Raw genomic sequence first — 26,536 nt, 5'->3', positions numbered from 1 at the left:
TTTCCATGTTCATCAATCTACCTACTGCCAGAGTTTTTTTCAGATGCCGCAGCCTCAGTGGGTTTTGCAGCAATCTTTGGGAGTCAGTGGCTGGCTCATCCATGCCCCCCCCCCCCCCCCCCCCCGAGGCATTTATCATACCTACGATTTGCTAACATTTCTGCACCATTAGAAAACTTTTAGTGCTCATCACCATTTAAAATCTACCCCGTAGGGTAGATGGGGACCTGCATGGTCTGGTCACACAGCAGAAATGAAACAATGGAAGATCCGGATCCATCCTCATGTTCTTTCTGCACAGGTTGACGCATTTGGGCCAGACGTAAACATTTTATTTTCAGGGTGAATTTATCAGTGGTGACGACAATGAGACAGCAGATGCCTTATATCATCTTGATTTTCTGCTTCTTTTTTTTTACACCGTTCAGAAGCAGATTGAGTGGGCAAGCCGGTTCCACCATACTCCCTGCTCACAATGGATTAGACGCACTCAGGGTGCATGCTGCCAACCTGGTGAACTGTTCATTATCTAGGAATACTCTCAAAAAAAAAAAAAAATACTTACAATATGGCTTGAAAGTGTTTTTGTAGATTCACGACCCTCTATCCCTGCAATAGTGTTGGGGATGTCAAAGACATGATGGCTTTGGTTGCCTTTTGCCATTGCGAATGGTCCCTTTCCATTAACACCATCAAGTTATACATCTCAGGTATTCAGCACTTTATCACTTCAGGATCCTTATAGACCGTTTATTTTTGAGGCTCATCCCACCAAAGCCATTTTGAAGGGTATCCAGAAAAGTCAGGGACAGTCACGTTTTATACGTTGAACGATCGGCCCGATGTTCGAGGGATCTCAGATTTGTTATCCTTTTCCCTTTTTGGCACAGATCCCAGCCTTGTCCTAAAGGCAGACATCTACTTGGGTTTCTTTCGTTTCCTCAGACCCAGGGAAGTATCCCTCAGCCACAATGCACCGGTACTTCTCAAAAGGCAGTCTCGCCAGATTTACAGATCATTTTTTTCTGCGACGCCCCAACAAAAACCAACAGGTCAGGTTTTTGTGATTTACTATTACAAAACAAATATCTCGTGCTCAGTTGAGGTTTTGGCCCAACTCTGTCAAGTTCACAGCAACTACCCTCGACAGCCTATTACAGTTTTCGTACGCATCCTCTTACTTCGTTTGTTTCATGTCAGAATTGTTTGCCAATTTAGGGTTAAATATGAAGCAGTTCTAAGGTCATTCTTTCAGGATTCAGGCAGCGCCTTTAACATGAGATGGGTCCCCATGTTTCGATGCCAAATACATGGGGTGTTGGAATTCGTCCCGATATATTCCAGATCCACATGATGAAGTTATTCACGTTTTTGCTACTCTGCTCGACTAGTTGTACATATGTTTTCCATTACATTTCTATACCTACCTTGTGCATTTTTCCCCTCTTTTAGGCATACTGCCCTACGTGACCTTGGGACATCTCAGGTCGCTGTAGTTAGGGAGTGCGCATTCTCAGTATGCAGACTCCGTTATTTCTAACTAAATTGTAGTCAAACAAGTTATACTTGCCTGCTCTGTGCAGTAGTTTTGCAGAGAGCAGCACCGATCCTCCCCGGGTCCCTGACACGTGCCCCCACAGCAAGCAGCTTGCTATGGGAGCGCCCAAGCCACAGATCCTCATTGGCCGACTGACAGCAGCAGGAGCTGATGGCGCCACGCTGCCATCTTAGCCAATGTGGGGAGTCCTGGGTAGCCAAGACACTACTGCAAAAAAAAAAAAACAACCTTGAATCTAGATGGGCACAGGTAAGTATAAGGGGGGGGGGGTGCTGCACACAGGTGTTTTTAATGCATAGAATACATCAAGATAAAAAACACCCAACAGCTGACCAAGTGGAAACACGTAAATGCTTAAAAAAAAAAAAGTAAGGGACCCAAGATAAAGAGTCCTGAGTGACACCAGACTTAACTTGACCAATTTCATAATGGAACCCACCAAGAGAGAATGCAAAATTGATCAGTGTGTGTGTTCACTGGTACCAGTAAAGTCCAATCAAACCGTTTTATCAAAATGTACTTTTAAAAACATTTGATAAATTATACTTGATGCTTTTCTGTGTTCAAAGGTTTAGCTTAGATGACAAGCATACAAATACTCAAATATACAAAAACACACACCCCCCCAACCCATAATACATGGCTTGTTTGAAACTTACCCTCCAACATTGTTTTAATAGTCACAGACTGTTTCGCTATTTCAACGTCTACCTCAAAAATCTCACCATCAGAACTCTGCAGCTTTATTGAAGGCATCTGAGGGGGGGAAAGAAGAAGAAAATAAGAATTTAGAGCTAGATATCTAAATCAAAACCACAAGGCAGTCAGGTTCAGGTTTCTAGAAACCAATGCAAAAAACACATATAAAAAAGGGAAATCACAAGGGGGAAAAAAAATAAAAATAAAATCAATGATTATTTTTTCCAAAAATGTACAATGTATGAACAGGGATCTGTCATTCCCCTAGTCAGTCCCATTCCCCCCTTCAGTTAGAACACACCTAGGGAACATAATTAACCCCAGCCTCGCCCCGTAGTGTTAACCCCTTCCCTGCCAGTGAAATTTTTACAGTATTCAATGCGTTTTTATAGCACTGATCGCTATAAAAATGCCAATGGTCCCAAAAATGTGGCAAAAGTGTCTGCCAAAAGGTCGCAGTACCGATAAAAATCGCAGATCGCCGCCATTACTAGCAAAAAAATTTAATAAAAATGCCATAAAACTACCCCCTATTTTGTAGACACTATAACTTTTGCGCAAACCAATCAAACGCTTATTGCGTTTATTTTTTACGAAAAATATGTAGAAGAATACGTATCGGCCTAAACCGAGGAAAACAATTGTTTATATATTTTTGGGGGGGGGATATAAATACAGCAAAAAGTAAAAAATATAATTTTTTTTTCAAAATTGTCGCTCTATTTTGTTATTAGCGCAAAAAATAAAAACCGCAGGAGGTGATCAAATACCACCAAAGAAAGCTATTTGTGGGGGGAAAAAAACATCAAATTGGGAGCCACTTCGCACGACCACGCAATTGTCAGTTAAAGCGACGCAGTGACAAATCGCAAAAAGTGGCCCGGTAATTGACCAGCAAAATGGTCCGGGGCTAAAGTGGTTAAAGTGATGTAAACCCTCCATCACCCAGTGAAGTGAACAGCCTCAGATGATACACAGGGATGAACCAAATCTCTATACCATAGGTTTTGCATGTATATCTGCTGTCTTCACATTAATATACTGTTTAAATAGTTGAGATCGTGTTAGATTTTCTCTTAGTGGTTAAAGCGGTTGTATACCTACTGACTTTTTATACCTGTAAAAGGCATAAATGAGCTAGTATGCACCACATACTAGCTCATTCTGAAATACTTGCCTTAGAAGAGGCGTCGGTATCTCAGCCGGTCCACGCCGAGGGAGATGACATTTTGCCTCAGCGTGGTCTTCCGGGTATTGCGGCTCCATCGCTGAGTGGCTGGAGCCGTGATGTCGTCACTCCCGCACATGCACGCGGGAGTCTTCTTTCCGGCGTCTGCTGGGCTTTCAGCCAAAAATTCAATGTGCATGCGCCGCTGAAGTCGGCAGCACATTGCAAGGGGAAGATCTCCTAAAACTTACAGGTTTAGGAGATATTCTTTTTACATACAGGTAAGCCTTATTATAGGCTTACCTGTAGGTAAAAGTTCAAAAATGTACTATACAACCGCTTTAACAGAGTGTGATGTCTGGGCATACAGCCAAGATAGCCAACATTGTCGATTGGAGGAAAGGCACACAACCCACATCGTAAGCAGAGACTCTCAGGAGGTGTTTTGTAATAGGAACTGCTCCCTGCTAATCTATTTTAGCAACCTCTCTCCGGACTCTGCTTTTGTCTAAAGTGTCTGAGAATTTGTTAGGATAGAGGCCGATAAGAGGAACAGTTCAGGAGAGAGCGAGGGGAATTCTCTCATTGAAGCGGGATAATAAAATACTGCAGATGTGTGCCCAGCTCAAATTTCATGAATAGCGTTTACATCCACTTTAAGGGCCAGATTTAATGTATATGAATGCATGGAGGGCTGCATTCACCTGCTAATAGGGGTGCAAAGGATTAAAAAAACTCACAGGGGGGCGTGTCCTGGCTATGGAGGAGTGAAGACATGCATCTCCTCAGCTCCGTCTCACCGCCGCACCTAGCCATCAGCTACGGGGAGAATCCTACCCCATCCGCAGCCTAAAATGTCCCAGCGAAACCGGTCCACCTCCCAGCCACCGAGGACGGACCGTACCAGGCAAGGACAGCTGGATTTCTTCGCCGGGAGCAGCACTCGCGGCCGCAAGGCTCCGAAAATGGCGGCGGCGTCGAAGGCCTCTAAGACTCCCAAGGCCTCACAGCACACCCGGTCACAAGCTCTGGAAGGATCCCCGACTCCATCCCCGGGATCGGTGAGTGAATCTCCCCCCCCGGGACTCCCCAAGCTTTCCCATGCTGAGGGAGGATGATCAGGAGGCCCCAGACCCCCTGGATGACATGGACATACGGCGCCATATTTATTCCCTCCCCACTAAGGCCGACTTAGAACGGTTTGCAGACAGGGTTGAGAAGGCCCTGAAGGAGGACATAGCTCAGCTCAAGGCTGATACCACACACCTAGGGGGAAGGTTGGAATCCCTGGAACAGAGATTTGAAGAGTCCCTCCCGGCCATCTCTATATTACAAGAGAAATGTACCGCACAAGACCATCAGATTGAGGCCCTGCTCTGTCAGCTCGACGATATGGAGAGCCGCAGGGCCAATATCAGGATCCGTGGCCTACCGGAGGCTACGGGTGCACGGGACATTATCCCTACCCTGGAGGGTGTTTTCAAAGAAATACTCGGTCTCCCAGCAACGGCCACTATTGAAATAGACCGGGCGCACAGGGCTCTGAAACCCCCCCTCCCAAGATGTGAATAATCCTAGGGACATTATTTGCAAACTACATAAGTACACCCTAAAAGACCGCATCATGCAGAAGATGCGTGGAAAACCTTTTTTCGACTTTGATGGCGCGCATTTAGCCTTCTACCAAGATATCTCTAGACGCACTCTCATGCAACGCAGAGCACTGCGCCCTTTGCTGACAGCTATTCAAGACGCAGGACCGACGTATCGCTGGGGGTTCCCCTTTTACCTACAAGTCACCAAGGAAGGCAGGACTGTGACACTCCGCACTAAGGATGATCTTCCGGACTTCCTGTCCTCCCTGGATTTAGACCCAATAGACTTCCCAGACTGGAGGGGCTGGTCGCCCCAGCTGCATAGCCGAAACTACCGCAGTCCCAGCATGGCAATCGGCCTCACGCCGAAACCGCAGTAGAGATCGTAACCGCTGCCCCACAGATTCTTCAGCAGACCCTACCTTTTGAAGAGATACCGGCGTGACCGCACAGCGATACGGTTATTTCGGCTACTAATTAAGTTGCTACCCCCTGGTCGAAAGAGCCACAGACTATGCTTTTTCACATGGCCCCAGGATCATACGTGCCTTACCCCCCCCCCCATTTGTTTCTCCCCTTTTTTTATTAGCCTCACCCCATCTTAGCAGTATGGTCTTATACACTTCCTCAGGGGACACTATGGGGGACGACTTTACCCGCTACCTTGGCCTGGACCACAAGTACTGAACTCTAATGGCTCCCAGAGGCCGGACAGGTCCTTCCCCTTGTGGGCTTATTCCTTCGGTTCTCCCCCCCCCCCCCAGTGCACCAAGTTAGGCGAGGTGGCGGAGCTGGAGTATTCCAGTCTCATCCCCATGTTGACTCACGTACCCCCAATAGGCCACCCTTTTAGGGGTGATGGTCCCTGCCGGGACCCCGGGCCGACGTCCAGGAACCCCCCCCATATAGGGGACGGGGCCCTGGACGAGACCCTTAGTTGTGATGTTGTATGTAGTGACTTCGGTCGCACTGTTGAATATATTGTTTACTTTTTACTTACCTTTCATGTTTTCCCCCCCCCCGCTCTCTTTGCTCTACTCCCTCACTTCTATCTTCCTTCTACCAGGTGCGCCACACTGCCGGACTCGTCACCAGCCAGCTAGACTCATCGGTCCCCAACTTCACACATGGCTTCTCTCAAGGTAAGCTCATACAATGTTAGGGGGCTTTGTTCCCCTCACAAACGCAGTAAACTGTGGTGGGAACTAAAGCGACTGAAAACACAGGTGCTCTTTCTTCAGGAGACCCATTTTACACCCCAGTCCCTCCCTAGGCTGCCCACCCATCTCTTTAACCAGTGGTTCATTAGTACCTCTCCGACGCCCAAGTCTAGGGGACAGCTATAGCTATACATAAATCCTGCCCCCTTTCAGCCCTCAGGGCAACGAAACAGACCCCGAGGTAGATACGTGTTCCTTAAGGGTAGCATAGCGGGCCATATGTACACATTTGCGACGTTCTATGCACCAAACTCAGACCAACTCACCTTTATTGACTCTACCTTAGACAAACTGACAGACTTTAGAGAAGGCGGTTGATTATAGGAGGAGACTTTAACGTCAGCCCCGACCCCCTGCTAGATACTTCTCATGCGAAAACCCTGCATTCTTTTGCTTTTCTCAGGCATTTCCGGAAAGCGCTACAGCCCCGCCTCCTCGTCGACTGCTGGCGCACGCTGCACCCTACGGACCGCGACTTTAGTTATTACTCCAAAGTCCATGATGTTTACACACGAATAGACCACATATATGTGGATTTCAAAACACTGGACCTGCTCCAGACGGCAACCATAGGCAACATATCTATTTCAGACCACGCCCCGGTCACTATTGCTATAGACTTGCCGTCGGGCCAGAAACAAGGCCTTGGACGTGGAGGCTGAACGACAACCTGTTGGATGACCCCAGTTGCAGTGAAGGGAGTGTCGGACACGTTGTCCCACTACTTTGCTGAAAACTCGGCTGACGGATTGGAGGATGGTCTGATATGGGAGGCCCACAAGGAAGAGTGGTTAGAGGGGAACTGATTTCACAAGGCGCGAGACTGAAGCGGGAGCGCGGTGCAGACTCTCAGGGTACACACTGCCCTGGGAAGGCTGAGTTAAAGCATAAGGCGGGTGGCACCCCCAAGGCCCTGAGGGAACTGACAGAATTGAGAAACTATTTTTAAGATTATTAGATCGCCAACCTGTAAACAATTTCCGCTACGTATCCCACAAATTCTATGAACACGGAACAAGTGCGGTCGAATGCTTGCACGGCAATTAGGAAACAACAGGCTACATCCCACGTGCAGAAGCTGCGCTCTCCTTCAGGGGAATTGGCGGTACGCTCCTCCACAATAGCTTCGGGTTTCGAGACTACTACGCCAGCCTATACAATCTGAGCTCCGACACTCCCCCCGACACGCAGAATACCAGACAACAGGCGATTCAGCGATATCTTGAATCGGCTAACCTCCCCCACTCACAGACGACCAGTCCGCGACACTAGAACTCCCGATCACCACCACAGAGCTCGGGGCCACGGTGGAGTCCTTGCCTAAACGGGAAGAGCCCAGGCCCTGATGGGTTTAGTAAGGCATATTATAAGACCTTCCTTTCCTACCTGCCGGCTCCTATGTGCAAATATTTTAACTCCTTAGCGGGGGGTAAAACCATCCCCTCAGAAGCTCTGCTTGCTCACATTACTGTGATCCCCAAAGAGGGCAAGGACCCACCGTCCCCCAAAGCTACCGCCCTATCTCGCTCCTCAATTTGGACATTAACCACTTCCCCGCCCGGCCTATGGCCGATTTACCGTCCGGGAAGTGGTTATGAAATCCTGACAGGACGTTCTAGAACGTCCTGCAGGATTTCATGCCCGCGCGCGCCCGTGGGGGCGCGCATCGCGGCGATCGGTGATGCGGGGTGTCAGTCTGTCACCCTGCATCTCCGATCTCGGTAAAGAGCCTCCGGCAGAGACTCTTTACCACGTGATCAGCCGTGTCCAACCACGGCTGATCACGATGTAAACAGGAAGAGCCGTCGATGGCTCTTCCTCACTCGCGTCTGACAGACACGAGTAGAGGATAGCCGATCGGCGGCTCTCCTGACAGGGGGGGTTAGCGCTGATTGTTTATCAGCGCAGCCCCCCCTCGGATCGCCACACTGGACCACCAGGGATGCCCACCCTGGAGCACCAGGGTGGGCAAAAAAAAAAAAAAAATGACAGAAAAAAAAAAAAAAAAAAAAAAAAAGCATAAAGAAAAAAAAAAAAAAGATGCCAGTCAGTGCCCACAAATGGCACTGACTGGCAACCTGGCAAAAATCAGTGCTTGCCAACCCAGTGTCCTTCAGCGCCACCCCAGTGTCCATCAGTGCCACCCCAGTGTCCATCAGTGCCACCCACAGTGCCCATCCATGCCCAGTGCCCACCTATCAGTGCCCATCTGTGCCACCCATAAGTATCCATCAGTGCCGCCCATGAGTGCCCATCTGTGCCGCCTATGAGTGCCCAGTGCCGCCCATCAGTGCCGCCTATGTGTGCTCATCAGCAGTGCCGCCTATGTGTGCCCTCAGTGCCGCCCCTATGTGTGCCATCAGTGCCGCCTATGTGTGCCCATCAGTGCCGCCTATGTGTGCCCATCAGTGCCGCCTATGTGTGCCCATCAGTGCCGCCTATGTGTGCCCATCAGTGCCGCCTATGTGTGCCCATCAGTGCCGCATACCAGCGCCGCCAATCAGTGCCACCTCATCTGTGCCCGTCAGTACTACCTCATCGATGTCCATCAGTGCCATCTCATCGGTGCCCATTAGTGCCGCCATATCAGTGCCCGTAATTGAAAGAGAAAACTTATTTACAAAAAAATTAACAGAAAAAAATAAAAACGTATTTTTTTTTCCAAATTTTCAGCCTTTTTTTAGTTGTTGCGCAAAAAAAAAAAAAAATCGCAGAGGTGATCGAATACCACCAAAAGAAAGCTCTATTTGTGGGGAAAAAAGGACGCCAATTTTGTTTGGGTACAGTGTAGCATGACCGCGCAATTGCCATTCAAAGTGCGACAGTGCTGAAAGCTGAAAATTGGCTTGGGCGGGAAGCTGCGTAAGTACCTGGTATGGAAGTGGTTAAGCTCCTAGCAAAAGTTATAGCGAACAGGATCAAACACCTCCTACCCGGAATCGTGCACCCTGACCAGACAGGCTTCATAGTTGGTCGGGAAGCCAGAGATAACTCCCTGAGAGCAGTTCAACTTATCCACTGGGCCCGGACCTGCCCAGCCTCCCCGTCCTATATTATTCTTTCAACTGACGCCGAAAAGGCCTTCGATCGTGTGGACTGGCCGTATATGACAGAGGTCCTGCGATCGATCGGTCTAGGCCCACGACTACTGAACATGATCCTGTCCCTCTATTCAACACCTTGTGCTCAGGTCAAAGTAAACGGAACCCTATCCTCGAGATTCCCCATTAGAAATGGTACAAGACAGGGGTGCCCCCTGTCACCCCTCTTGTTCGCTTTAGTTTTAGAACCCCTGCTTCGGACCGTGCGAGCCAACCCAGACATTACAGGCCTGCAGGTTGGACACACAGAGCATAAGCTCTCGGCATACGCGGACGATGTTCTTTTCCACCTATCGAACCCGACGATATCATTGCCTAACCTGATGAGAGAATTGAAACTCTTCGGGACCCTGTCCAATCTTAAAATCAACCTGTCAAAATCTGAGATTCTCCCCATTAATCTTCCCGCCCACATAGCCACTGGTCTCCGAGCCTCTTTCCCTTTCACCTGGACCACGACATCCATGCGTTACTTGGGTGTGCAGTTGACCGACAGATTTGACACCCTATATTTAGCTAACTATGCCCCATTATTAGCCACGGTCAAAAGTGACCTCCTGAAATGGACGCGATCGGCCTTCACTTGGCTAGGTCGGGTAAATATTTTAAAGATGACTGTACTGCCACGCATTCTTTTCTACTTACAAATGCTCCCGATCCCCCTACCCAAACAATTCTTTGACCGTATCTCCAGCATGATGTCCGCTTTTATATGGAATGCGCGTAAACCTAGAGTGGCGCTTAGGATATTGCGGCGCTCAAAGCGAACGGGAGGCCTAGGGGTCCCTGACATTAAACAGTACTATCGAGCAATAGCTCTACAGAGGATCCTCAACTGGCGTTTTCACACCCATACCAGGTCTGGGTGCCCCTGGAAAAAAAGTCTGGCGGGCAGGAACTTATCCTACGCTCCGTGGTTGCAAGGGAACACAACCTCCCCTCTGACGTCTCATGTTCTGACAGTCTGGGATAAGACAAACGCCGAGATTCACTTGGCCCCCCCTGTGTCCCCTCTGGCCCCCCTGGGGGGTTTCCAATGGTTCCCCCCAGGTGAGCAATGTCTTTCTTCGAATCGTGGGTGGATGATGGGAACGCCAGTTGTGGGAAACTTATGGGAGGCGGCAAACTCCTGAGCTATGAGGCGCTCCCGGTGGGTAGACAGGGCTCCCGTATGAACTTCTGGAAATACAGACAACTACACCACTTTTTTGAGATCCACGGTCGCAATATTAGAGACCCCTCGACACTTACCCCATTTGAACGGTTGTTTACTGACGACGCCCCTACCGCCCACATAGTGTCAGAACTATACAGTTTTCTTACCTCAGCTACGGCGCAGGTTAGACCTGCCTATGTACAACGGTGGGAATCTGACCTGGGGACGACATTTACAGAGGCACAACTTACCCATCTATACCAATTGACCCATTCGTCCTCCATCGACTCGAGAACACAGGAGACAAATTTTAAGCTCTTGCCCCGTTGGTATAGGGTCCCAGCAGACCTGGCTAATATTTACACTTCTATGTCACCGTTGTGCTGGCGGGGTTGTAATCTCAGGGGAACGCTGCTCCATATTTGGTGGGACTGCCCCTTGGTCAGACCCTTCTGGGAAGACATACGGGATCAGATCAAAGTAGTGACCGGGGTGGAGATCCCTTTCTCTCCGAAACACTTCCTGCTGCATGTCCCCACGATCCCCATCCAACAGTACAAGAAGTGTATGCTACCTCACCTGCTTAATGCGGCGAGGCGTCTACTGCCGGTTCACTGGAAAACATCCAGAATCCCTACAAGGGGGGAGTGGATCGCTGGGGTGAATGCAGTCAGAGAAGCGGAGGACTGGATAGCGACCTGCCGTGACACACGTGAACGATTCAACACCATATGGGCCCCCTGGTCGGATTACACTACCGACCCCACTTTTGTCCCTTCTAGCTTGGATATCGCTTTATTAGAACTATCAGGTCCCTCCCTTAAGGCCCGCAGATTAGCACAAGAATAGGAATGAGCCCCATGCCCATGTGTTCGGCTGTGCTGGATGGAGAGGAACTATCTGAGGAGACTTCTCCCTGCGATGCCGGGCCCGGCGTGTGGAAGCTAGCAGCACCTTGAGAAATCGCAAGTACACCTGGACTGTCTTTGTCTGTCTTTCTTCTTACTCTACCCCTCCCTCCCCCTCCCTGCTTTTTCCCTTTCTCCCCAGTCTACCCTGTTATGCCCAGGAATATCAGTTAATATGTTGTGTTAATAATGGCGCTACCGACCAAGGGGTCAATTGAGGGGTCGGGCACAGGGCTGGAATTACAAAACTCTGGGGATGACGGGGCCGTCCCCTGATGTCAGGGGAACGAGGATAGCCTCGTAGCTGGTCCCAATGCCTTGTGGGGGGGCGCCTGTGGCGTGGGCGGGGGGTGGAAAGATGGAGGCCCCTGGGCCCCCCTCCCCCCGCCCTACCCGCGGGCAGGGGCTTCTCCCAGATATTTCATAAAGAGCAGACGCAGCAACCCGACCCCATACTGCACAATAGACAATTGCACTGCCTTTAGGGGAGACTACTACACGAAACACCCAGTTGTTGCCTGCTATTTTGGCGCTGTTTGTCAATGTACTGCATGTTCACTGACCCCCCAGGGGCACCTTACAATCTATGAGACCCTGCGTGGTCGCCATTTCGTTTACTATGCAACTTCCTGATAAATGTATGTATGTGATTTATGTGTTGGAAAAACAATAAAACTGATTATACAAAAAAAAAAAACTCACGGTTCGGATAATTTTTCGGATCAGCAAAAAAAAAAAAAAAAAAAACCCCCACTGCAATATCCACATCTCCACTGTAATATCCCAATATCCACATCCCCCCCCCCCACTGTAATATCCACATCTCCCCCCTCCTGTAATATCCACATCCCCCCCACTGCAGTGGCGTCACTAAGGTTGGTGTCACCCGGTGCAAAAAATAAAAATGGTGTCACCCCCTCACCAACTATAGTCCCCCCCTTAGTACAGACCCCCCCAGTAGTACAGACAGACAGTAACCCCCAGTAGTGCAGGCAGACAGTAACCTCCCAGTGCAGACCCCTCATCATTATGACTGCCAGTCACCCTTACAGACCTCAGACAGCGGTGTGTGTCCCTCGAGCGCGGTCTCCTCCTCCTCTGTGGGTGTAAACAGAGAGGAGGGCTGCCACCGGGTGTACCAAGATGGCCGCGGCTCCGGAGCTAGGCCGAAGCCGCGGCCTTTCCTAATGCTATGGCCGCGGCGGCAATCTGCGGTGCGCATAGCGTGCCGAACCGAAGGGGGTGACCCGTTCGGATCAACAGTGATCCGTTGCACCACTACCTGCTAATAAAGTGAAGATAATCCCACATTTTTAAAGGTGCTTCACCAATACAAAGCCAGTTCACTCTGAGGGAGCATGTGGCTGGGGATTCGGATTTTACTGCCCTCTCCCCCATCCTGGCACCCAAGGGTGGCCGACGCCAGCCCTGCCTGCCAGCATGGTCTAGAGCAGGGGGTTCCTTTCCCATGGGGAGATGGGGTCCCTAATAGGGACCCCCTTAGCAATGTTCTCTGTCCCATTCACATCACTGTGACCTCTTCCCCTCCCCCATAGCAGTGTCCTTTGTCCCTGCACCCCTCCCACTGTAGTGTCCTCTGTCCCCCACCCCAAAGAAAAACAAACACACACACACACACACACACACACACTAGGTAGTACTCTACCTTACACAGGTGTAGAGCACAGCGGCGAATGGCTGGTATCACAGGGCTGGATGGGGCAGGAATTGCTGAAGTTATCTTTACAGCAAAAGGCTGGCGATTGGTTGCTAGGATTGCCCAGCAACCAATCACCTGTTTAATGTAAAACGTTAACTTAAGCAGTTCCCACCCTCATCTAGCCCTGTGATAACAGCTGCTCACTGCTGTCCCATGAAGAGGACAGCGGCAAACATGGGCAGGTGCCCATGAATTACGATTACCGACAGGCCGGACGCTTAGTTTTTTTTTTTAAAAAGCCAGCAGGTATAAATACTGCAGCTGCAGTATTTATAAATGGACACTTACCTGTCCAGCGAGTCCGCGATGTCATGCGCGAGTAGCACGCCATGCCGTCACTGGTCCCCGCTCTCTCCTGGGATCAGTGCATTTCCCAGCAGACAGCGGGGGGTGGGGGGTATGCGGGTAGGGGCGTGTCTGCCGCACGAGTTGTTCCCGGAAGTGGGTGCAAATACCTGTCTGTCTTAGACAGGTATCTGCACCCCCCTCCACCTGAAAGGTGCCAAATGTGACGGGGGGGGGGTTCCGAAAAGCGGAAGCTCCATTTTTGTGTGGAGCTCCGCTTTAAGCATATTTTATAAAAGGTGCATATAAATTTTGATGCACAAAACAGAAAAAAAAAAAAAAACATGAGATTGGAAAACATTGATCAAAATTAGAGAACACTTTCAGATACCTCCCAGTTATAATTGGTGTTAATCTGGCACCTTGTGCTAAATTTTTATCTGATAAAGCCCCATATACAGTGCCTTGTGAAAGTATTCGGCCCCCTTGAACTTTGCGACCTTTTGCCACATTTCAGGCTTCAAACATAAAGATATACATTTTTTTGAACAACCAACAAGTGGGACACAATCATGAAGTGGAACGAAATTTATTGGATATTTCAAACTTTAACAAATAAAAACTGGAAAATTGGGCGTGCAAAATTATTCAGCCCCCTTAAGTTAATACTTTGTAGCGCCACCGTTTGCTGCGATTACAGCTGTAAGTTGCTTGGGGTAAGTCTATCAGTTTTGCACATCGAGAGACTGAAATTTTTGCCCATTCCTCCTTGCAAAACCGCTCGAGCTCAGTGAGGTTGGATGGAGAGCGTTTGTGAAGAGCAGTTTTCAGTTCTTTCCACAGATTCTCGATTGGATTCAGGTCTGGACTTTGACTTGGCCATTCTAACACCTGGATATGTTTATTTGTGAACCATTCCATTGTAGATTTTGCTTTATGCTTTGGATCATTGTCCCGTCCCAGTCTCAGGTCTTTTGCAGACTCCATCAGGTTTTCTTCCAGAATGGTCCTGTATTTGGCTCCATCCATCTTTCCCCATCAATTGTAACCATCTGCCCTGTCCCCGCTGAAGAAAAGCAGACCCAAACCATGATGCTGCACCACCATGTTTGACAGTGGGGATGGTGTGTTCAGGGTGATGAGCCGTTTTGCTTTTACGCCAAACATAACGTTTTGCATTGTTGCCAAAAAGTTCGATTTTGGTTTCATCTGACCAGAGCACCTTCTTCCACATGTTTGGTGTGTCTCCCAGGTGGCTTATGGCATACTTTAAACAACACTTTTTATGGATATCTTTAAGAAATGGCTTTCTTGACACTCTTCCATAAAGGCCAGTATTGTGCAGTATACGACTGATTGTTGTCCTATGGACAGAGTCTACCACCTCAGCTGTAGATCTCTGCAGTTCATCCAGAGTGATCATGGGCCTCTTGGCTGCATCTCTGATCAGTCTTCTCCTTGTATGAGCTGAAAGTTTAGAGGGACGGCCAGGTCTTCGTAGATTTGCAGTGGTCTGATACTCCTTCCATTTCAATATTAATCGCTTGCACAGTGCTCCTTGGGATGTTTAAAGCTTGGGAAATCTTTTTGTATCCAAATCCGACTTTAAACTTCTCCACAACAGTATCTCGGACCTGGCTGGTGTGTTCCCTGGTGCTTTCCTTGTTGATGCTCTCTGCGCTTTAAACGGACCTCTGAGACTGAGACTATCACAGTGCAGGTGCATTTACACGGAGACTTGATTACACACAGGTTAGTCATTTAGGTCAACATTGGATCAGAGATCCTCACTGAACTTCTGGAGAGAGTTTGCTGCACTGAAAGTAAAGGGGCTGAATAATTTTGCACGCTCAATTGTTCAGTTTTTTATTTGTTAAAAATGTTTGAAATATCCAATAAATTTTGTTCCACTTCATGATTGTGTCCCACTTGTTGATTCTTCAAAAAAAAAAAAGATTTTTAATACAGCTTACCTGTAAAATCTTTTTCTTGGAGTACATCACGGGACACAGAGCGGCATTCATTACTATATGGGTTATATGGAGTACCTTCAGGTGATGGACACTGGCAATCTCAAACAGGAAATGCCCCTCCCTATATAACCCCCTCCCATAGGAGGAGTACCTCAGTTTTGTAGCAAGCAGTATGCCTCCCAAAATGGTCCCCCAAAAGAGGGGTGGGAGCTCTGTGTCCCGTGATGTACTCCAAGAAAAAGATTTTACAGGTAAGCTGTATTAAAAATCTCTTTTTCTTTATCGTTACATCACGGGACACAGAGCGGCATTCATTACTATATGGGATGTCCCAAAGCAATGCTTACAATGAGGGGAGGGAGAACATCTCCAAGACAAAAGGATTTAATTTAGAGATATACTCAAATCATAATAAATCCAACTTAGTTGAGAAAAATAATCTTACATTTTAAATTTAACTCAAAAAAGAGGAGCCCCCGGAATCCGAAGGTCTCAAACTGCAGCCTGCAGCACTGCCTGCCCAAAGGCTGTATCAGTATTCCTTCTTACGTCCAACTGGTAGAATTTTGTAAACGTGTGGACAGAAGACCAGGTTGCCGCCTTGCAAACTTGAGCCATAGAGATCTGGTGGTGTGCTGCCCAGGAGGCGCCCATGGCCCTAGTAGAATGAGCCCTTAATGATACTGGAGGAGGCAACCCTTTCAAGCCGTAGGCCTGAGTGATTAATTGCTTAATCCACCTAGAAATGGTGGACTTTGCAGCTGCCTGCCCCTTCTTGGGCCCATCCGGTAAAATGAACAGCACATCTGTTTTCCGGATCTTCTTTGTAGCTTTAAGATAGGCCTTCATGGCCCTGACAATATCCAAGGTATGCAGCAACCCTTCCTTTCTGGAAGTAGGTTTAGGGAAGAAGGATGGTAATACCAAATCCTGGTTCAAATGAAAACTGGATATAACCTTCGGTAGGAAGGAAGGATGAGGGCGGAGAACGACCCTGTCCTTATGAAAAATAAGATATGGTTCCTTACAGGATAAGGCCGCCAGTTCCTTTGATTGTGCTTAATGCCAATCCTTTATCCACTCCTAGCTGGAGAAAACTTAAAACTCTATCGATGGTGAACTTGCGAGGAAGCCATAGCTTGGACTCACACCAGCCTACATAGGCCTTCCAGACCCTGTGATAAATCACCCTAGAGACCGGTTTCCTGGCTCTGATTAGGGTAGAGATTACTCTCTGAGACAGACCTCTAACCCTGAGAATCAGGGATTCAGCTTCCAGGCCGTCAAATTTAGATGCCGTAAGGCAGGGTGGAGGATCGGACCTTGCGATAGCAGGTCTGGCCGTAGAGGAAGAGTCCAAGGCTCTCCCACTACCAGCCTTAAGATTAGTGAGTACCATGCCCTTCTGGGCCATGCTGGAGCTACCAGGATGACTGGTATGTGCTCCACCCGGATCCTGCGCAGCAGGCGGGGTAGTAACTGGAGCGGGGGAAACGCATAAAGAAGTTTGAACTGATGCCAAGGGCAAACCAACGCATCGGTTCCGCAGGCCATCGGATCCCTTGAGCGGGACATGAACCTGTCTAGCTTCTTGTTGAGTCTCGATGCCATGATATCCACGTCCGGCACTCCCCATCTTTGGCAGAGTGCTTGAAAGATTTGTGGATGCAGAGACCATTCCCCCGGCAATAGAGTCTGGCGGCTTAAGAAGTCCGCCTGAAAGTTGTCCACTCCTGGAATGAATATTGCCGATATGCAGGGCACATGAGCCTCTGCCCATAGGAGAATCAAGCTCACCTCTCTCTGAGCGGCTTGACTCCTGGTTCCCCCTTGGTGATTTATGTATGCCACGGCCGTGGCATTGTCTGATTGAATTCTCACCGGGAACCCCTGCAATTTTGACGTCCAAGCCCTGAGGGCTAGTCGAGAAGCTCTGAGCTCCAAGATGTTGATGGGCAACTGCTTCTCTGGCTTTGCCCAAGTACCTTGGCGAGTGCAACCATCCAAAATTGCTCCCCAGCCCGTCAGGCTGGCGTCTGTGGTCACCATCTTCCAAGCCACTGGGCTGAAAGACTTCCCCTTCAGTAGATTCTGAGGGTCTAACCACCAACACAGACTTTGTCGGACTCTTGATGAGAGCGGCAACGGGATATCCAAGGCCTGTGGCATGCTGACAGGATGGCTGCCTGCAGGATGCGAGTGTGGCTCTGGGCGTATGGTACCGCCTCGAATGTGGCCACCATCTTGCCTAGTAACCTCATACATAGGCGAATAGTCGGTTCCTTCTTGCTTAGAACCAGTAGGATTAATTCCTTGATGGCTTTGACCTTCCTCAGAGGTAGAAACACTCTTTGTTGTTCTGTGTCTAATCCCATGCCGAGATATTCCAACTGCCTTGTGGGCAGGAAAGCTGACTTTTCTCGATTTAGGACCCAGCCGAACTTCTCGAGGTATTGGACCGTGAGGGCCACTGCTCGCTCCAAGCCGGGAGACGAGTGATCTATGACTAGGAGGTCGTCCAGGTATGCTAGGATCGTGACCCCTTGGATCCTTAGCTTGGCTAGGATTGGAGCTAGGACCTTCGTGAACACCCGGGGGGCCGTAGCCAACCCGAAGGGAAGCGCCACGAATTGGAAATGACGTGAAGCCACCATGAAGCGTAGATATCTTTGATGTGGCTGATAAATTGGAACATGAAGGTAGGCATCCTTTATGTCTATGGACGCCATGAAGTCGTCCTTTTGGAGTGTGGCAGCAGCTGACCGCACGGATTCCATCCGAAATGAGCGGACTTTTAGGTATGCGTTTACCATCTTTAGGTCCAAAATTGGCCTGACATCTCCATTGGACTTTGGGATGATGAATAGGTTGGAGTAGAAACCCAGCCCCTGTTCCAGGACTGGTACCTCTACTATTACTTCCTGGGAAAGTAGATGATTTAATGCCGACATTAATGCGGCTCCCTTCTCCGGATCGTTTGGAATCCTCGAGGCCTGAAAATGAGGAGGAGGAAACTTTAAGAAATCTAATTTGTAGCCCGTGGCAACGGAAGACCGTACCCACTCGTCAGGAATGCTGGCTTCCCAGACCTCTGAAAAGAGTCGCAGCCTTCCCCCCACCTTCGTGGGTGGGGGCGCCCCTTCATAAGGTCGGCTTGGGGGCTGGTTTTGCTGGTTTGCGAAACCACTGCTTTCTGCCTCTAGCAGCCTGTCCTTGTGACTTGCTGTTGAAGCCGAAGTTTGCTTTCGCAGGAGGCCGTCGATACTGTTTGGCATTAGAGGGCCCCTGCCCAGGGGAGTACTGTCGTTTAAACGCAGGCCCCTGAAACTTCTTCTTAGTTGGCAAGAGAGTACTTTTGCCGTTTGAAATGGTCTGAATGTATTTATCTAGGTCTTCTCCGAAGAGTCGTCCTCCATGGAAGGGGAACCCTACCAGGAGCTTCTTGCATGGGGGCTCGGCCTCCCAGCTTTTTAACCATAAGAGTCTTCTCATATGGATAAGGGATAACGATAAACGTGACGCTTGCTGGATAGAATCCTTAATTGCGTCTACCGTAAAACAAATGGCTTTAGGGACATCCGAAAATTCTTCTGCCTGCTGGGCAGGAATAAGTTTAAGCATCTGCTTAACTTGATCCGATAATGCTTGAGCAACCCCAATCGCAGCCACGGCTGGCTGTACTACTGCCCCTGCAGTAGTGAAGGAGTTCTTAAGTAGTGCTTCCAAGCGTTTATCAACTGGATCCTTGAATACCTGTATGTTTTCTACAGGGCATGTTAATGATTTGTTAATACATGAGATGGCTGCGTCCACTGCAGGAGTAGCCCATTTCTTGGAAAATTTATCTTCCATAGGATATAGGGCAGAGAATCTTTTAGGTGGCAAGAAGATTTTATCTGGCTTGTTCCAATCTTGGAACAAAACTCCCTCTAGTAGAGGGTGGATCGGAAACACTGCATTGCTTTGAGGCGCCCTCAGTGAGCCCAAAGCTGAAACCGTCGATACCTGGAGATCTGGTACTGGTGTTAGAATATTATTCCAAATTCATAATTCGGCAATTCATGGCAAGCTTGCAAAACATATTTTGATTTATGATTAATCATAATAATTAGGTATGAATGAATGACCTTGATCAATTGATATGACATAATTCTTCTATCCAAAACTGAGCATTACGGACAACCGATTTGAGAATGACATAAGATTTGAATGTCAGGCAGTTGTTCTACTATGTCCAAAGTTGACATGAGTTCAGTAGGTCAGCAGGCTAACAGATAAGTATACACATAGAGTTCATGTGTCAGAGCTGACATGTTTTTACATGCTTTAAAGTTAAAATCACAGATAATCCATAACTTAGCTATTTATTTGATATTGTTGTTTAATTATTTAGAGTTAGTTTAAGTGAAGTCTTAGTCATACTAATATGTATTAGTATATAGTTACTTAATGAAGTTATAGCTTTATAGCTGATAATATATGTTCTATGACATTGCATCATCAAGCACACTACTCTAAGTATAGAGTGTCACATGTGTGCCTGTCAATCAAACTCCATACGACTCTGTGCTAAGATCTTCATATTGCTGAACCTAGCAGATATTAATATTTGCCATACAAGGGTCTAAGCCTGGGCCGTATGAGGTCATGACGTTCACTTGTAACATATATTTAAGCTTTGCTTTAAAGAAGGCTGGACTCATTTGCACCACACACTTGCATGACACACTGATACACACTTAAACTAAGACACACTAATTCACACCCTCTTTGAAAGACAACACTGACATATAGACTAGGAGAACAGCTGAAGCCAGAAGTCAAACGTCATTTCCTGTTTCTTCCGGCATCACTTTGGAAAATCTCAGAAGACAACATGCCTGAGGCTGCACACATCCTTTCATAAGCTTGCTACAATACTATCGATCCAATTCCAGATATTTTCATCTACGCTAAACTGAACTTTATACTATTTTTCATTGTGTTTATGATGCCACCTGTGTGACAATAAACTCACACGTTATTTTCAAATCAACCTGACTATGAATGATCTTCATTCAGATACGCCCTTGAAGCTATAAGAATATTAGTTATTAATTTTACATTCTTACAGTGGCGAGCCAAAGAAAGTACTGTCTTATCTCTATTTTTACGGAAATCTCGACCCTTGATGAGGGGGGGAGAGATTGGCGCAGTCTTTGCGAATATTCAAGTCTCGAGAAAAAAGACGGTTCAGAACCTATCAAGCAAGAGGCGTTTGTGTCGCGTCAGATGTGGACAACAGTCCAGTAACAGCCGGTTGATGACGAGAAATCCTTCTAATAACGGTGAGTAAAAAAAAAAAAAATTATGAATTTTATAGATGAAATAGCTAGAGATAGTAAGCTAGAATTTAAAGATGTGTGTTTTTATCCAAATGACAGTCACGTGTGGTTGTATATGTACCAAGAATGCTTAAATTCCAATGTCCAGATAGACAAATCTAGGTTTACTGTGAATAAATTACGTAAGAAAATAAGTAATGTATTGAAATTGGTAAGAATATTTAATAAGATGATTATTGATATTTTACCTGCCAAAAATGTGTGTACACTAAACCAGACAGAGACAAATAATGTACAGAACACAGGAATACATGAAAATGTGTCCCAGGATGCTCTCAGTTGTTCGAACTGTGAGATTTTGTGTAATTACATAGAAAATCTTGAGGAACAATTAGGATCTAAAAACATGATTTTGCCAGAGTTACAAAATGACAGTAAACAGATTGCTGTAATAAATACAGATGACAAAAAGATTGAAACCAAGTCAAAGCTACAATCTTATTTTCCGGAAAGTTCGGAAATAGAGAATGTTGATGCTACTGATGAAATGGAAATGAAGCATAAAAACTTATTATGTAGGACTGCAAAACTTAAATTGCAAATTCATGATCAGCTGATGAAGGTTCTAAAAGACTTTCCTATTTATGACGTTGAGGCTACTGTATTTTCTAATTGGGATTTATTTGAAATGTTTGCAGATCGTTTTAATCTTTCAAACGATCAACGCAATTACATTTTTCAGTTGTGGATTCCTGTTAATTTTGCTAAACGAATCCATTCACTTGTTAGTGATGATGAAGGTCAAAATGACGCCACAGATAGATTGCGACTATTATTGCTATGTATGACCGGTGAACAAAAACCGACCATAGAAATGCTAGACCTATTACAGACTACTGCAGAAGAAGATCCATTTTGGTTTAAAACAAGATTTTGCAAGGTTTATGAAATGATATTTGGAGTAGATGATGAAACTGACCCAGGTTTAAAAATGGCTTTCATAAAAAAATTTAAATACCTTGACCCAACTTCAGTGGCCATAGCTCAGGAACGGCAAAATTTAAATGCTATAGTAAGTTTCATTGACAAAATTAGGAGACAATTGAATCAAAGCAGTCTCGCACACGAGGTTTCTATTATTCAATGTGACAAAAATAGTCAGGCTACAGACGTGTCAGAAACGACAGGTCTTAGCAGGAATGACAAGGACAGGTGCAGTCAAGTGAGTCAAGGAGACGACCCCATGATGTGTTTTTACTGTCATGGATTTGGCCATATGAAAAAACATTGCTTTAAGTTTAAGAGTGACTTACAAATAAGAACTAAAGATATGGAGTATGAAAAATCAGCTTTTGTGCAACCTGATTTTTCATGTCAAGATAACATTTTGACTGAATTGCCTTATGACACTGAAGTCAAACAGATCAGTAATTTGACTGTTCACAGTAGTTCAGACATTATGGCAAAAGGAGCTGTCACTGAAAAAGAAGGTTTATTGCCATTGCCAAAAATAGAATCACACCCGGATTCAATTTCTCTGCCATTACAATATGTAGCACCAATTATTTTGGACGAGAATGGGAGACCATATTTACAATGTTTGATAAATGGTAAACATATTAATTGTCTCTTAGACAGTGGATCTGAGATTACCCTTATCAAAGAAAACATACCTGTGAAACCAAATTCTCCTATGTGTAATATAGTGGGTTTTAATAATACAGGTAATTCCACTGCTAGACAGGTATCCAATGTAACATTTGAAGTACCTGGATTAGTGAAAACTAATATTAACATTTGGGTCTGTCACGAAGCAGAGAATATACTTGGCATTGATGTAATCAATAAACAAAAGTGGGTGATTGATTTGGCTAATAGAAGTATTTGGAAAGATCCATCTAGGCCCAAATCAGTGCTGATTGATCCCTCTGTATACAGTGATGTTGGTTCTGTTACCAATATGTCTACAGAACAAAAGTGGCCTGATATTGATGAAAATTGTGCTTTAAAGGAAGTGGTACAATCTTTTCCAAGTTTGTGGTCAAAGTTCAAAAATGACTTTGGAACTTTGAAAAGTGCCGAATTAAATATTGAAGGAAAGGATCCAGAACCTCTTGATCAGAGTGAGTTACCACCAGAATCAATTGGTCCACTTTCTGATATTATTCAAGAATTTGTACAACTTGGAATTGTAAAGAAAGCTAAATCAGTGGTAAATAACTGTATTTGGCCTATCAAAAATATTGATAATTCATATTCTTTATCAGTTGACGTAAGAACATTGGATAAACAAATCACAAATAGCCCAGTTCTTCCTGATAAATCTAACATAAAATTACATTTGAATGTTGAGAACAAAGTGTTTTCTGTACTAGAAATCGCTGGTAGCCATTTTTCCATTCCTTTAACTAAAAGTTGTCAATACAAACTTGCGTTCACATTCAGAAAAGAGACTTATACGTTCACTCGATTAATACCTGATCTAGGTATTGGTGATGGTATAGTTCATGAAACTATAGCAACAATACTTTCTAAATTTTCTAGGCCAGATTGCATTTGTCAGCACGTGGATACGATTTTGCTGAGTACTCAGAATATCGATGAACATATGGCTCTTTTGTCTGAATTGTTTATGATGTTACAAGCTGAAGGTTTAAAATTAAACACAACAAAAGTTCAGCTGATGAAAAGTCAAGTGAAATTCCTTCACATGCAAATTAGTCAAGGAAAGAGACAATTGTTGCAAGAAACAGTTAGGGATATTACTGTTATCCCAACTCCAACAACTTACAAGGCATTGCATAAATTTTTGCATAAAATAAATTATTGCAAAGAGTTTGTACATTGTTTCGCAGAAAAAGTTAATCCACTATATAATCTTTTAAGGAATAAAGGTAATATAGTTGACCAGTGGGGTCCAAATGAGAAAAATGCTTTTGAAGTGTTGAAAAAAGATTTGCAGAATGCTCCAGCATTAAGTACAATAAAGGTCTGTTCTGAAACATCGTTTGTTTTGAAAACTCATGTATCTGAGAATGCCATCTCAGTAACATTGTTTCAGTTACAAGAAGGTAAGGAGAAAATAATTGCCTATTTCTCCAGAGTTTTATCATTTTTGGAAAAAACTTTTGAGCCAGGTGTGAAGCAACTTCTAAGTGTTTACTATGCAATTAAAGTTACAGAGAGCATAGTAAAATCAAACAAAACCATTGTATGGACACCTGACTGTTCATTAAAAGGTATTTTTGAGGAAGGTAATTTTAGTGAAATTAAGAAAATATATCCTTTATGGTTCAGAGCTTTATTACAAATACACATTCAGATAGATGGGAACGAAAGACATCAATAGAAATTTACACCAGCACATGTTTATACAGCTGTAGCTGAGAAGTCTTTATCTCAGATTTCCAGCGTAAGAGCTGAGAAATGCATTGAAGTACTTGCAGAACACTCTGACACTAAAGTAAGAACTCCAACACAGAATACAGTTACGCATATTTCTAATCGTTTAGAGGTGAGAACAAAGGCATAGTCCATTGTCATCTCTGGGGTGATATGAAATCTAACTTTGTTCGTTAGAAATAGAATTTGTATCATGACCGGAAAAATGAAATATTGCGTCCTGACATACCTAAACCTCACAGTACATATATTTTATAATTTAGGTTATTTTTAGACAGGATAAGGACAATACATAGAAGTACATAGTCACACAGAAAATATCTTTGAAGGAAAATATGAGATAGTATTTCACATATAGTTTTAACAATTTCACAAAGTTATTGTCTCATAATGTTTTAATATTTGTTGAAAAAATAGGAAGATGTACAAGAATTAATATAAATATTTTATTCCTGAGTAATGATACTGCCTCTCTTTTACAGATATGGCATCTAAAATCAAACAAATATGAAGGATAACAAGCTTCTATAAAGAGCAAAGAGAAATTCAAAGTTAAAGAAGAGATCCTTTTTGGAAGAATATTTGACAAAAGATTTATATTTCATATTTATGAACTATTTTATCTTATTCATCAAGGTTTTTCTAACGGAACTTGAAGAAGACATTTTAAAGACATTTCATGAAGAAACATTAATCGGAAGGAACATTATCTATCTACTATAGATAAACAATTTAGGACTGAAACATTTGTCCACATATACATATACATTTTTTGATTATCCAATTATTATGATATTAATGTTCACATGAAGTTAGGATTATTATTTTTATTTATTTTTATTTATTCACATATTGAATGTTAGCACACTCATTCTAGTTAATAGAACATTTTTTGTTCATAACTTAAGAAAGATATCATTAATAGAACTATGGAAAGTTATGAAAGTTTTAGAGTATAAAGTATATTTCCAAAGAGCTAAAATATTATTTGAGCACATATATGGAAATATATTATTGCATTATTTACTTATTTTAATAATAATAATTTTCATTATTATTATTATTGTTAATATTAATAATTATTGATATTAGTCATCATTATGTTATACATTTTTAAAATCTATACCATTATTTCTGGTAAGATTTTGATTAGATAGATCTAAGAAGAGTTAAAAGTAAAGAGTAAAGCATTTAGGAAAAGGAAAATTTCTAGTTGCTTCAGTTCTGAGGAATATCGTGTCCAATCGTTTGATACAAGGTGGAGAAAATGAGATATGAATGTATGTATGTGAGTATTAAATGATTTAGTATGATTAATCATAATTCAGGGGGGATTGTTAGAATATTATTCCAAATTCATAATTCGGCAATTCATGGCAAGCTTGCAAAACATATTTTGATTTATGATTAATCATAATAATTAGGTATGAATGAATGACCTTGATCAATTGATATGACATAATTCTTCTATCCAAAACTGAGCATTACGGACAACCGATTTGAGAATGACATAAGATTTGAATGTCAGGCAGTTGTTCTACTATGTCCAAAGTTGACATGAGTTCAGTAGGTCAGCAGGCTAACAGATAAGTATACACATAGAGTTCATGTGTCAGAGCTGACATGTTTTTACATGCTTTAAAGTTAAAATCACAGATAATCCATAACTTAGCTATTTATTTGATATTGTTGTTTAATTATTTAGAGTTAGTTTAAGTGAAGTCTTAGTCATACTAATATGTATTAGTATATAGTTACTTAATGAAGTTATAGCTTTATAGCTGATAATATATGTTCTATGACATTGCATCATCAAGCACACTACTCTAAGTATAGAGTGTCACATGTGTGCCTGTCAATCAAACTCCATACGACTCTGTGCTAAGATCTTCATATTGCTGAACCTAGCAGATATTAATATTTGCCATACAAGGGTCTAAGCCTGGGCCGTATGAGGTCATGACGTTCACTTGTAACATATATTTAAGCTTTGCTTTAAAGAAGGCTGGACTCATTTGCACCACACACTTGCATGACACACTGATACACACTTAAACTAAGACACACTAATTCACACCCTCTTTGAAAGACAACACTGACATATAGACTAGGAGAACAGCTGAAGCCAGAAGTCAAACGTCATTTCCTGTTTCTTCCGGCATCACTTTGGAAAATCTCAGAAGACAACATGCCTGAGGCTGCACACATCCTTTCATAAGCTTGCTACAATACTATCGATCCAATTCCAGATATTTTCATCTACGCTAAACTGAACTTTATACTATTTTTCATTGTGTTTATGATGCCACCTGTGTGACAATAAACTCACACGTTATTTTCAAATCAACCTGACTATGAATGATCTTCATTCAGATACGCCCTTGAAGCTATAAGAATATTAGTTATTAATTTTACATTCTTACAACT

General features: G+C 44.6%; 1 protein-coding gene and 1 long non-coding RNA gene across 4 annotated transcripts in view; one reads left to right on the top strand and one right to left on the bottom strand.

Moving 5' to 3' along the window:
• The window catches only part of SKP1 (S-phase kinase associated protein 1), a 210,605-nt gene that overhangs the window by 130,862 nt on the left and 53,207 nt on the right, over positions 1 to 26,536 (bottom strand). For all 3 annotated transcript variants that reach the window (XM_040344780.1, XM_040344779.1, XM_040344778.1), the window contains exon 2: positions 2,218 to 2,314. In XM_040344780.1, the coding sequence (XP_040200714.1) occupies positions 2,218 to 2,314 (97 nt within the window). The remainder of the gene's footprint in view (positions 1 to 2,217; positions 2,315 to 26,536) is intronic.
• LOC120932429 lies at positions 19,479 to 26,456 on the top strand. The gene is made up of 2 exons (XR_005747987.1): positions 19,479 to 20,710; positions 24,592 to 26,456. It is a non-coding gene; the product is annotated as an uncharacterized LOC120932429 (long non-coding RNA).

This window comes from Rana temporaria, chromosome 3, assembly GCF_905171775.1.
Source record: "Rana temporaria chromosome 3, aRanTem1.1, whole genome shotgun sequence".
In the NCBI taxonomy this organism is placed as follows: Eukaryota; Metazoa; Chordata; class Amphibia; order Anura; family Ranidae; genus Rana; species Rana temporaria.
The sequence above is the reverse complement of the archived record's forward strand: the minus strand, read 5'-3'. Positions and strand labels throughout refer to the sequence as shown.